A 13,390-nucleotide genomic window follows, 5' to 3' on the forward strand; every position below is an offset into this window, starting at 1 on the left:
CAGAGATCAAATCCTGGTGAGCCAACATTTCCTCAACCTCAATGAGAGTAAGACTGAGGTTATCTTTTTTGGACCCCAACCTCCAGCCTCCTAGGTTGATATTCTGGGCTCCCTCAAAAATAATATCCTCCCCTCTGTCACGAACCATGGAGTGACCTTCAATCGCGCTTTTAAATTCGATAAGCAGGTCAGCAGCGTAGTGAAAAATACGACTATTGGCCAAGACCAAGTCGTTTTTATCTTTTAAAGACCTGGAAAGGGTTATTAACGCCTTTGTTATCTCGAGGTTGGACTACTGCAACGCTCTGTACGTGGGTATGGACCAGGCGTCAATTAAACGCCTGCAGCTAGTGCAGAACGCAGCTGCACGTCTTCTGACTGGCCACAAAAAGCGTGACCACATCACCCCAATTCTGGCCTCACTGCAATGGCTTCCAATTCGGTTCCGAATTGATTTTAAACTCCTTTTATTTGTTTTTAAAGCCCTAAATGGGCTGGCTCCAGTCTATATAGCTGAACTCCTCCAGCGCTACACCCTGGCCTTTAAGTCAGAGCGGAGTACGACTCCTGACATTTCCCTGTGTTTTTTACATATCTGTTGTAATTTATTGTGATTGTAGTAATGTGTTTTTATGTGATTGTCGTATTTATTACATGTACAGCACTTTGGCCCGACCAAAAATCACTTTTAAACGTGCTTTATAAATAACATTTTATTTTATTTGACAGTACACCTCAAATACATCACTACACAACCTGTGGTATTTGAAAAGAAGGGAATGACATGTTGCAAAACACAACAGATATGCAGGGTTGCGAGTCTGTTTCTAAGGCCATTTTATTTCTGATCATTTCAACAAGAGAATAGGATCAAACTGAAAACATCGTAAATGTGTTCTAGATGCATGCATCCTTGGTTCTTTTAGACCAGAACAGACTGCTAACTCAACAGGAACTATCAACAATATCCCAATCAAAGTTTAAAGTCACAACATTTTATTAAACAAACAGATTATTGGAGAAACTACTCGGCAGATTAATGAACAGTGAAACTCGCTCATGGACTTTAAGGTGAATACTTTAAGAAAAAGTGTTCCCACACTCTTAACACCACTATGGTGTGTGAAGACGAAGATGTGATTTGAGAGAACCTGATCTAGTGAACGTTTTCCCACACTCTTCACACCGGTACGGTGTCTCTCCAGTGTGAATACGTTGATGTGTTTTGAGAGCACCTGATTGAGTGAAAGTTGTCCCACACTCTTCACACGAGTACGGTTTTTCTCCAGTATGAATACGTTGATGTGTTTTGAGATCACCTGATTGAGTGAAAGTTGCCCCACACTCTTCACACCAGTACGGTTTTTCTCCAGTGTGAATACGATGATGTTTTTTGAGAGCACTTGATGTAGTGAACTTTTTCCCACACTCTTCACAGCAGTACGGTTTTTCTCCAGTATGAATACGTTGATGTTTTTTGAGATCACCTGATTGAGAGAAAGTTGTCCCACACTCTTCACACCAGTACGGTTTTTCTCCAGTATGAATACGGCGATGTGATGTGAGACCACCTGATGTAGTGAAAGTTGTCCCACACTCTTCACAGCTGTACGGTTTTTCTCCAGTATGAACAAGTTGATGTGTTTTGAGATCACTTGATTTAGTGAACTTTTTCCCACAGTCTTCACAGCTGTAAGGTTTTTCTCCAGTATGAATACGTTGATGTGATTTGAGAGCACTTGATTGAGTGAAAGTTTTCCCACACTCTTCACAGCTATACGGTTTTTCTCCAGTATGAATACGTTGATGTGATTTGAGAACACCTGATGTACTGAAAGTTGTCCCACACTCTTCACAGCTGTAAGGTCTTTCTCCAGTGTGAATATGCAGGTGGGTCTTTAAATGTCCAGATGTTGTAAAGGATTTGTTACATTGCTGACAGCTGTGACGTCTCTCTCTTCCTTTCGGTTTCTAGAACAGACAGACAGAGAAAGAGAGAAAGTCAATCTAAAAAGCATAAATACACAAGTTAACACAATAAAAACTCACTTAATATAAACCTTGAGTCAACTTATCAACTTATCAACCGTTTGTGTTTGTTATATTTGATACAGTAATACAGCAATATTCTAACCAAATATACCAGAGGTGGGGGACTCGAGTCACATGACTTGACATATTTTTTTACTTGAGACTTGCTTGACTAACATTGATAAAAGACTCGACTTGACTTTGAATTCATGACTTGAGACTTGACTTAGGCGTGAGACAGATGACTCGAAAGGACTTTACTTTTTAAAATAAAATATTTGCGTTGTATGAAGCCCCTAGAGGGCAATGAACAAAAAGAAAAGAGAGAAAGAATCTCGTTCGCAGGAGAAAGTAGGAAGTGGAGCGCACAGGAGACAGCCGTTTCATTGCAGACTGTTATGTTTATGTGGGGAAATACATACATTATTTGAGATACATTTCAAACTCGGCACCGGATCGGCAAAACAGGAGAGTCTGTGAACCAGTCTGCCTTGACCTATGTATTCATGTCTGTGACTCACAGTATCTGCTGCCCACAGCTGTTTTATAGAAGAAAAACCTCCTTCACTTCATGAAATCTCTGCATCACCAGGAGGCAGTAACGTGTAACTCAGCAGAATCTCAGAAAAGCAGCACCAGCTGCAAAGAGCTGTGCCTTCACTGTGTTTACCTTCATTAGAACAGCTAACGAGCGGCTGCTACGTTTTAACCAGTAACTTGAGACTTGCACATTTATGACTTACTCCCACCCCTGGTATACAGGAGACAGAGCGAGACGGCATCCTGTCACTGCGAGTCTCAGTATGCTCCGTTCGTCTAGTTTTAGTTTTTTTGGTCTAATTATTGTCTACACTTTGTTGTGTCTGTATGAAACGTCATTTTGAGAGACCATGCTTTTGATTACATTTGCCTTCTGCAGACCATGTCTGGCCATTCAACTTTCCAAGACACACCTGAGTGACAGCACGAACAGGCGAGGAGCCCCGGCCTCTACGCTGCTACAGCCGCAAGGCTATGCTAGAGCTACAATGCCATCGGCTTCCTACGAATACACCAAGCCACCTGTGCTCTTCGATATTGGATGAAATCCCTCGGGAGCCGCTTAGAAACACCAGGAAAAAGAGATGAGGAAGGAGGGGAGGCGTTCAGAATCGCCTACGGCGGAGATTCAGCCGGCCACCACTTCTATCCATCATTCTCACAAACCTGCGCTCATTGAGCAACAACGTGGACACACTAAGGACATACACAAGGTACTGTCATGAATTTCTTGAGGCCTCTTTATTATGTTTCACAGAAAGTTGGCTACAATCTACAAAGCCTGAATCTCTTTGAAGTACCCGGATTCACACTTGTTCGAGCAGACAGTGATGCGAACTCGGGGAAAACCAGAGGAGGTGGTATTTGTGTGTATATTAATGATCTGTGGTGCCGATCATACTCAGTCAAATGTAAAACCTGTGATCCCAACATAGAAATTCTCGGCATGACGTTAAGACCCTTTTATCTGCCTAGAGAATTCGGGTGTATTTTACTGTTTGTTGTTTACGTGCCTCCCAGCGCAGAGAACACTGTTCACGAGCTACAACTCAGCCACCGATGCACCGGCAAGAGTGCTCTGGGACATGAAGCAATGTCGCCTGGAGACTGTGTTACCTGGGTTCCAGCAGTATGTTAGGGATCACAGCAGGAAAGACAATATCCTGGACAAATGCTTTGTTAATGATAAAGGAGCCAATAGAGGTTTCTCAATACTCAAATTTCCCCTCCTCGACTCCCCTCCTAAATACTTAGTCCCGCACACAGGAGATGCGAGCGGAGGACTGAGGAGAGAGGAGGGGAAGCAGCAGGCGGTTAGAGAGAGATGATAACTCCTCTCCTCTGAGCGGTCATTTTAAAGAGACCACAGCAGCCCTCTGTCAGATGTTCATGATGACATATATATATTTACTTTGATTCATTCACAGTGCGGTATAATGAGACAATAACAGGCTACAGATGCGGACACACACACACATTTATATAAATATATTAGGGCTGTCAGTCGATTAAAATATTTAATCGCGATTAATCGCATGATTGTCCATAGTTAATCGCACATTTTGTATCTGTTCTAAATGTACCTTAGAGGAATATTTTTCAAGTTTTTAATACTCTTATCAACATATGAGCGGACAAATATGCTTTATGCTAATGTGTATTATCATTTGAACAATGACAAATATTCTCATGAATATTAAACACAACAACCTGGAACCTCTCTCATTCAATACAAATGGTGTGTGTGTGTGTGTGTGTGTGTGTGTGTGTGTGTGTGTGTGTGTGTGTGTGTGTGTGTGTGTGTGTGTGTGTGTGTGTGTGTGTGTGTGTGTGTGTGTGTGTGTGATGGATCGTTGGAGCTATGTGCAACTCAAGGCATATGCTCGAACGGGAGCTGCCTGGACGCTGCAATCATGTAGCGCACTATCCGTGCTGACTTCTCCTACAATGTCCCGCTGTCTGGCTTCCTGCATAAAGTCAAGTGCTCAGCGCAGTTGTGTGGATAGAGCGCTCCTCTGTTTTCATTTAAACAGCTCCTTATATCCGTTAGCGCAGCTAGCTAGCACCAGATGCTAACAACAACAATGCACATAAGGTCTCTCTCTCGCTCGCTCGCTTTTTTTAGGATGAGGGTTACTTTCAAAAAATAAAACAAGTCGTTAGCTACTTTTACTCCTCTTTTTTGTTTTTTTGCAGTGTATATATTTAGCACATTTTAACATTATTATATGCTACCTTTAACCTTTGAGTGCTGTTTGGGTCTGTGGGACCCGTTTTCAGTGTTTACTAAAATAAAATGTATGCAATTTAATTATTTTAACCTGCTTTATTTGGTGGTGGACGTCACATCCTCGAGGGTCCGGGGGCATGCACCCCCAGGAAGATTTTTTTTAAATATTGAAGTTGAATGCATCAATCTGGTGCACTTTGAGCTAGGGCTGCTCAATTAAATCGTATTTTAATCGCAATTACGATTTTGGCTTGCAACGATTATGAAAACAACATAATCGAAATAAAACGATTTTATTTATTTTTTAAATAGGTTTTTCAGTTGAATTATACTTAAAGTTCAGGGTAATCAACTGTTAAAAACATACTTTTCAAATAATTTTCTTCAATAAATTGATGTTTTTCAAAGTAAATGGTTAATCGTTTTTAATAATCGTGATATCAATTATTGACCCAAATAATCGAGATTATGATTTTTGCCATAATCGAGCATCCCTACTTTGAGCCCAACATGAATTTATGGATACAGCTCTCAACACTCAGATGAAAGGGAGCTGTATACTTTTCAATAATCCAAACATCTTTAGAATATGATCACAACAAATCATTTAAACTTGTTTATTCTTATCTTATGTTACCTAGTTAGCATTCTTTCTTTTTATTTATGCATATTTGACTAATCACTCCCCTTTTAAACTTTTTACTGTCCTATAGTACACATTGGAATGATTTCTTACTTTATTTTGTACAACTTTATTAAATAGATAAAGGTGTGCTCTCTCTCTTGCTCTCTCGCTCCACATTGCTTTTCTTCCCGACTGCAACGCTGTTGTGTGTGTCTGTGAGAGCATTTCACACGTGTGTATGAGAGATTTTTACCAGTGGCGAGCCTGTCTCTGAGGGCCTAAGATATTCTACAAAATAATATTTAAAAACATTAAAACAAATTATATTTTTCTTTATATATTTTTTTAAAATATGTTTTTAGTAATATTTGTCAATAGTTTTACCAAAAATAACTTGATTTAATTGTATTTAAAATAACATTTCCAAAGAAATAAATCCTTTGAATCTGCCTATTCAGTTTCTGTTTGAATGTGAAGGGTTAAATGAAAGAAGCTCCTCTCTGTGAGTCTGTGAAGACAGGAGCTGATTGGACGTCCAACTAGGAATTCACAGAGGGCCAGCTATAGTAACTGAACGAGAGTAATGTCAAATGACAGTACAATTGACCAATCATATCTTCCCTCTAAATGGGTGGGCTTTATTATCGCGGACTTTATGACAAGTTCCGCCCGCTGTGAAACGTTTCTTGTTTCCATAGCAACAACAACTGTCAACAGCGTAAACTTGCCTTCAAAATAAAAGCATGCCAAATTACACTTAAGACATACAACTGCAACGAAAGTAACAAACACAATGCAATATCCTTTTCAATTTCAAAGAACACAAATTGGGTTATCTACAGGTGTTGTTTTGTGTGGTAGAGGGTCGCTTTTCATTGATACGTTTTGCACCCCGGGCGGGCCGTTGTTTTGATATTCCACCAGTGTATAAATAATTAATAAATGTGAAAAAAAAATGTAAAAGTAGTCAAGATTATGCTAAAATATACTTTCCCCAACTATATTTAAGTTCCCTACGAAGAGCCAACCTTCAATTTTGAAAATGTCCAGTTTATTCCCATAAATTCCCGTTAATTCCCATGGAAAGTTTCCATCTTTGAAAATTCCCGGAATTTTGCAGCCCTAATAATAACACGGGAGAAATGAACGGAAGCGCTCTCTTTTCCTCTCACCCTCTCCTGACAGCCTGTCAGTATCTCATGCAGCTCACTGATCCAGTAATAATTGACCCGACAGTGAAGAATAAATATATGTATATCTAGTGTAGCTTGTTCCAGAGGTAGATCAAATAGCTAAGTGTGTTAGGTCTAACTCTTTTGTGTTTCGCTCCGCTTACCGGTGCAGCGGGCGGAGCTGCAGGATTTCTGCTTCACGTTGCATACCGCTATTTTACCATCTTTTTCGGACACCTTAAAATAATGCCAGACCGGTGAAGCCATTCTGGCGAGCTTGTTTTGCCGCAAACAGAGAAAAGTGTCATGTATTTTACGTCATGCAATCGGCTCTCGCGATCGGCATGTTTAGAGAGCACCGATCGATCGGTAGAGAGTGAGTATCGGCCGATCGATCAGAGCATCCCTAAAGACTATATTAACTTTTGTGTTCCCACTAAAGAAATACAAATCTATCCAAGTAATGAATCATATGTGACTAAGGACATTAAAAAAAGTTATAAAAACCAGGAAAATAGCTATGGGAGCACTTAGACAGAAAAAGAACTGAAAGTCAAATTGAGGGAATCAAAACTGGCACACAGAGAGCTTTTGGGAAATGCTTTTAAAGTCAAAGACCCCAAAAAAGTGTGGGACACCATGAGAACCATGACAGGAATGACCTCTTCAGCTAAACCTATTGTGACGGACAAGACATACTTGATCCATACCAATTTGCCTATAAGCAAGGGGGTGGTACTGTTGCTACTCTGGTTCATATCATCACTAAACATTTAGATAAACGTCACACCTATGCAAGAGCGCTCTTCCTAGACTTCTCAGCAGCAACACAATACAAGCAGACATCTTGGTGTCAAAAATGGCCAAAATGGAAGTAAATCCATACCTGATTTACTGGAATGCCGCTTTCCTCACCAGGAGAGAGCAACTGGTGAAGGTTAACAAAACCCTGTCATCTGCCATCACAACCAATGTAGGGGCCCCCCAGGGCCGCGGGAGTTCAGCTGTGCTCTTAGCTTCTTTTAGCTTCTTTTGATGACTTTACTGAGCTGCTGTCTATAGTGTATACTATTGGTATTGTTCATGAAGCATTATCCAAGTTAGATCCTAGGAAACCGGCTGGCCCGGAAAATGTAGAACCTTTCTTTTTAAAGATAGCTGCAGATTTTATTGCTCCACCTCTTACTTCTCTTTTTAACCTCTCCCTCAGCACAAATGCAATTCCAAAAGTATGGAAGTCTGCTTATGTCTTGCCTTTACTGAAAGGAGGGGAGGCAACTATTTTAAATAACTATAGGCCAATCTCTAAATTGTCAGTTCTGGCTAAGGTGCTCGAACGACTTGTGAGTGAACAAGTAAAGGAGTTTTTAATCTATAAATGATATCCCGTCTAAACATCAGTTTTTAAAGGTCGGTTGGATGCTAGTCAATCGGAAGCTATTGGTACCTGCTTATGTGGATAATTATGTAAATGATGCTGTGTGATGTCCTTTTGTTGTTCTGTTTATGTATTTATGTTTCATGTGGAACTACTTGAGCAAGTCTCCCTTGAAAAAGAGATCAATGATCTCAATGGGATTTATCTGTATAAATAAAGGTTTGAAATGAAATGAAAGTGTGTCAAATACTTGTTAGCTGGAGTAATCTGCAAATATAATTGTTTTTACTTTATTTTTGAATTGTTGATGACGTGTAATACTTGAAAGGTCTGGGTGAAGTCCATTCCACGTTCTAACTCCGATTATGGATAAGCTGTGATTTGATGGTTGTTCTACAGGGCTTGCTACACAACCAGTTAGGATGCCTGGTTGGGTATTTCCTGACTGTGGTTTGGAACTGATTTTGAATGTTAGTATGGTAAATGTTGTGCATAATCAGTACTAGGGCTGCACGGTATTGAAGAAAACTGACATCGCGATTCCCCCCCCCCCCGGCGGTATATATTGTGTTTTATTTAACCTGTTAAAGTCCCGGCGGGTACTTTACTTTTTTTTCACGACAGTGTCTTAGGGGATCGTAATATTTAAGAACCTATTAATGTGTTATATCAGATTAACGGGAATAATCTCAGCTAACTGACGATACAAACCATTTTTACCAAAACAAAACACAAGTCTCATAAGAAGCATCTAAATGACCCCTGAGCGAAAAATGCTAACGCACTTTGGCACAGAACTCAAGATAAAACTACCCTTATTACTCATTGTAGCTGCACTTACAAGATATCCGATTAAAGATGAGGTTCCACAGATTATTTAGGTATATAGTATCATCACTGAGTGATCTGAACTCGGACAGGGGAAGCAAACGCAGACATCACAACACGTACCTTTACGTAGCTTCTAGGGGAGATGTCTCACCGTAGCTGTCAATCTGATCAAAAGACGTGTTCAATGGCATTAAAACGATAAAGAAAAAAACGCGGCTGAATCGGTTGATCCATAGGTTTTTAACGTCTCTGTATAAAAAAATGATTTAATTTATAATCCATAATTCCATTTGTATGTAAATATCGCAGAGCAAAAGTTAGCTGCTAATGGTAGCCACCAGAGTGGCTGTTTCCGGTGCTTGGCTATGCGGCAGTCCAGCGCAGTCTAACACACACACACACACACACACACACACACACACACACACACATTACCAAATAAGGAGTGAGAGTGACGCGTAGTCAAAACCGGAAGCTGCATACACTCTGGTGGCTACCATTAGCAGCTAACTGTTGTGCTCCGATTTTTACATAAAAATGGAATTATGGATTATAAACAATTGCTTCAAAGCCACAGATACATGATCAACCGATTCAGCCGCGTTTTTTCTTTCTCGTTTTAATGCCCTTGAACACGTCTTTTGATCCGATTGACAGCTACGGTGATACATCTCCCCTAGAAGCTACGTAAAGGTACGTGTTGTGATGTCTGTGTTTGCTTCCCCTGTTGCGAGATCGGATCGTTTAGATACTATACTTAAATAATCTGTGGAGTCTCAGCTTTAATCAGATATATTGTATGTGCAGTTTCGATAAGTAATAAGGGTATCTTTATTTTGAATTCTGTGCTAAAGTGCGTTAGCATTTTTTTTAATAAAATGAATAAAACCGCACGTCCCTGCGGTGTGAATACCGCGAATGCGCATACCGCGGTTATTGCCATGACACCGGTATATCGTTCAGCCCTAATCAGTACTGTTTTAAGCTTTACTATATCAACAAATTTGAATAGATTGAGTTTTTTTTAAATATGTGAGTTGTGTGTTCATATTTACCAACACCACAGACTATTCGTAATTTTTTTAGATGTTATTATTTTTTGTAGATTTGTTGCGTAGGCTACGTGTTTCCCCATATTTCGGAGCAGTAATAAAGGTAAGGGAGAAATAGACTGTTATAAAGAGTTCGGAGTATTTTTCCTCGAGAATGTTCTTAGTACGATACAAAATACCTATTATTTTTTACAGTTTAGTTTGTACATAATTTATATGGTGCTTCCAGTTGAGTTTTTCATCAACAATGAGTCCTACAAATGTACATGCACCAACTTTCTCTATCTCAGTATTGCAAATTGCTGGCGGTGAAAAGAATCCCACCGGACTCCTTTGCCCCTCCAGCAGAGGGATGTCCTTCTCCTTTTTCCTCATTTCAAGCGATAAAAACTCTTCTGGACGCCCTCGGCTCGAGTCCAGGGCGTTCCGAGCTGAATAAGGGCGTCAAATGACGGCAAGACGCCCGCCTGGCGGAAACGCTGGAATTAGGAATATATTGTGATGAAGTGCACACTGACCTGAGCTCCAGGGGTCTCCTTGTTCTCCTCCATGCTGCTCTCAGTTCTCCTTCTCCGGCTGGGGCTCTGAAATAATCAACACAACTACAGCTGACACAAAACAAGACGACTCAATACAACCGACACACACAACAAAACTAATCCACAGCTACTTCGTAGGTTCATAGCAGAGGTGAGAAGTAACCAAGTACATTTACTCAAGTACTGTACTTAAGTACTATTTAGAGGTACTTTTACTTTACTTGAATATTTCCATGTAATGCTACTTTGTCTGCAACAATAGGAGACAGTAATAAAGCTGCTTCTCTGAAGAGGAGAAACTCACAGCTCCAGGACTCTGTAAGTCAGGAGGAGACTAGAAACAACAAGTCAATAAACTGAGGCTTCATCCTGTAACATAAAGGAGTTACCTCACAGAAACCAGTATGCTAACGGCAATAAAGAAGAGTTACCGTACTAACACAATATGCTGAAGGCACAAGGGGAGCGTTTACTCAAACTAAACGGTATGCATATAACTTATGAATATACTGTGGGATAAATAATGTTAGAGAAAGTCATTATTACGGACACACACACACACACACACACACACACACACACACACACACACACACACACACACACACACACACACACACACACACACACACACACACACACACACACACACACACACACACACACACACACACACACACACACACACACACACACACACACACACACACACACACACACACACCACACACACACACACACACACACACACACACACACACACACACACACACACACACACACACACACACACACACACACACACACACTTTTAAGCTGGAAACACTGAGAAGACCACAGAGCTGCTTCAGGTCCTCTCTGGGAACACTGGGTCCTGATGAAGACCACAGAGCTGCTTCAGGTCCTCTCTGGGAACACTGGGTCCTGATGGAGACCACAGAGCTGCTTCAGGTCCTCTCTGGGGACACTGGGTCCTGATGAAGACCACAGAGCTGCTTCAGGTCCTCTCTGGGGACACTGGGTCCTGATGAAGACCACAGAGCTGCTTCAGGTCCTCTCTGGGGACACTGGGTCCTGATGAAGACCACAGAGCTGCTTCAGGTCCTCTCTGGGGACACTGGGTCCTGATGAAGACCACAGAGCTGCTTCAGGTCCTCTCTGGGGACACTGGGTCCTGATGAAGACCACAGAGCTGCTTCAGGTCCTCTCTGGGGACACTGGGTCCTGATGAAGACCACAGAGCTGCTTCAGGTGGAAAACTGTCAGGAGTGAAGAGGAGGAATTCAAAGAGTTTATTCAATGATATGTTCTATTTCTAGATGCTTCTATGTAGTGTTTTATCACATCATGTGCAGTGCCTTGTCTCATCTATGCTGCTGTGACGTAAACATGTTCCAAATTGATCCATTTAGTCAATGTGATGTTAAGCAGAGGAGAACATGATAGAAAGGTCAGATAGTTATTAACATTACATGCATTACAGCTCACAGTTTGTTCACTTTTATTTCATTAAAATGACTTTATTCACATAGAAAGTGACATTAACGGTTGTTTGAACCAGGGTTATAACGCTATCTGTGTCATTAACTATCACTAAGTTAACACAGAAAGCAAACATTAGCCAGTAAGACTGTTTAATGTACTCCATGTACACAGTATTTTCTGTATATTGTGTATTCTTTAGATACTCTAGTGATATGTGTGTAAACTTGCTGCTAATGCTTCATTTTCATTATATCTTATTGTATCTTTTAAATATGCTTAACTTGTGTAATGCCTGAAAACACTTCTGCTGTGACACAATCATTTCTCAGTTTAAGGTAAACAATTATTTAAATAAAGTATATCTATTTATCTAATGAGCTGAACCGTCGCTTAGCTTAGCGCTAGCTGCTAACTGAAGAACCCCATTCATTTCAATGGGAAAATGCTGCGTCACATTGAATGGCGATGCCAATAAGCATATATTTAAAACTATATCTATGGTAAAGAGCACCAACACAACAACTCAAACTGTCTTAAAGACAACTGGTGTAATAAATAACTCAAATAAAGTCAGCTTAGCATTACAAATCAACTGTTCCTCACCCAGAGCCGAACTGGAATAATAACTGTAGCTGTTAGACTGTAGCTTTTAGCCTTTATTTAAAGATAATTTGAAACTATTTTTGGCGCACATAATAAAGTTTTTTTTGTGAGTTTCTTTCTTCCAATATTACAGCTGTGTTAAATAAGATAACTTCTGATTCGTGATTAACTGTAAACTAAGCTAACAGGTGTAAATACACGTAATGAAACCTCTGCGTGTGTTTAATCCACTCACCTCACCTTCACCACCTCCTCCTCCTTCTTCTCCTTCTTCTTCTTATTCGTATTCTTCTTATTCTTCTTCTTCTTCTTCTTCTTCCGTGTTTATTCTTCTTCCGTGTTTATTCTTCTTCTTCTTCCGTGTTTATTCTTCTTCTTCTTCTTCCGTGTTTATTCTTCTTCCGTGTTGTCACTACCCGATCCGTCACCCTGCCCGATCGGTTCTGCGCATGTGCGAGAGGGTCCGCCATGTTGGACAACTCCGGACGGCAACACCAGATGGACACTTGACACAGTGGCTTTTAGCAAAGCTGAAAAATAAAACGAGAGAGAGATGAGTTATTGTTATTACAACGTGACTTCACTATTATTTAACAACTCTTTTTATTGGGTTCTTTTATTTGGGGTTAAGTACATTGTCAGAATAAGTGAGGAATGCATTTAACTTCTGTTAGACAGCCATATGCCATACATTTTTGCATACATTCACAGTAAATATGTATTCAGTATGATAGCTGTCTAACAGAAGTTAAATGCATTCCTCACTTATTCTGACAATGTACTGAACCCCAAATAAAAGAACCCAATAAAAAGAGTTGTTAAATAATAGTGAAGTCACGTTGTATTAACAATAACTCATCTCTCTCGGTTTTTCTTTTTGAGCTTTGCTAAAAGCCACTGTGTC

The 13,390-nt window shown here is 40.3% G+C and overlaps 1 protein-coding gene across 2 annotated transcripts; it reads right to left on the reverse strand.

Annotated features, from left to right (window-relative positions):
* Positions 1-704: 704 nt before the first annotated feature.
* On the reverse strand, positions 705-12,925 carry LOC117453988 (zinc finger protein 675-like). 2 transcript variants are annotated; one of them, XM_071204576.1, is made up of 4 exons: positions 12,727-12,925; positions 11,208-11,657; positions 10,378-10,443; positions 705-1,971 (listed from the first exon to the last, which is right to left on the reverse strand). In XM_071204576.1, the coding sequence occupies exons 3-4, from the start codon at positions 10,408-10,410 to the stop codon at positions 1,114-1,116; spliced, it is 891 nt and encodes a 296-aa protein (XP_071060677.1). In that variant the 5' UTR covers positions 10,411-10,443; positions 11,208-11,657; positions 12,727-12,925; the 3' UTR covers positions 705-1,113. The 2 variants fall into 2 exon arrangements, with proteins under 2 accessions (XP_071060677.1, XP_033948930.1); XM_034093039.2 differs by having other exon boundaries at positions 12,722-12,925.
* Between the last annotated feature and the right edge of the window lie 465 nt (positions 12,926-13,390).

The sequence above is a fragment of the Pseudochaenichthys georgianus genome, chromosome 10, assembly GCF_902827115.2.
Source record: "Pseudochaenichthys georgianus chromosome 10, fPseGeo1.2, whole genome shotgun sequence".
NCBI classification, from domain to species: domain Eukaryota; kingdom Metazoa; phylum Chordata; class Actinopteri; order Perciformes; family Channichthyidae; genus Pseudochaenichthys; species Pseudochaenichthys georgianus.

Coding starts and splice junctions, on each gene's coding strand:
- LOC117453988 (XM_071204576.1), bottom strand. CDS start 10,410: ATGGAGGAGAACAAGGAGACCCCTGGAGCTCAG. Junction 1,972..10,377: donor AGGAGACCCCTGGAGCTCAG/GTCAGTGTGCAC, acceptor TGTCTGTTCTAG/AAACCGAAAGGAAGAGAGAG.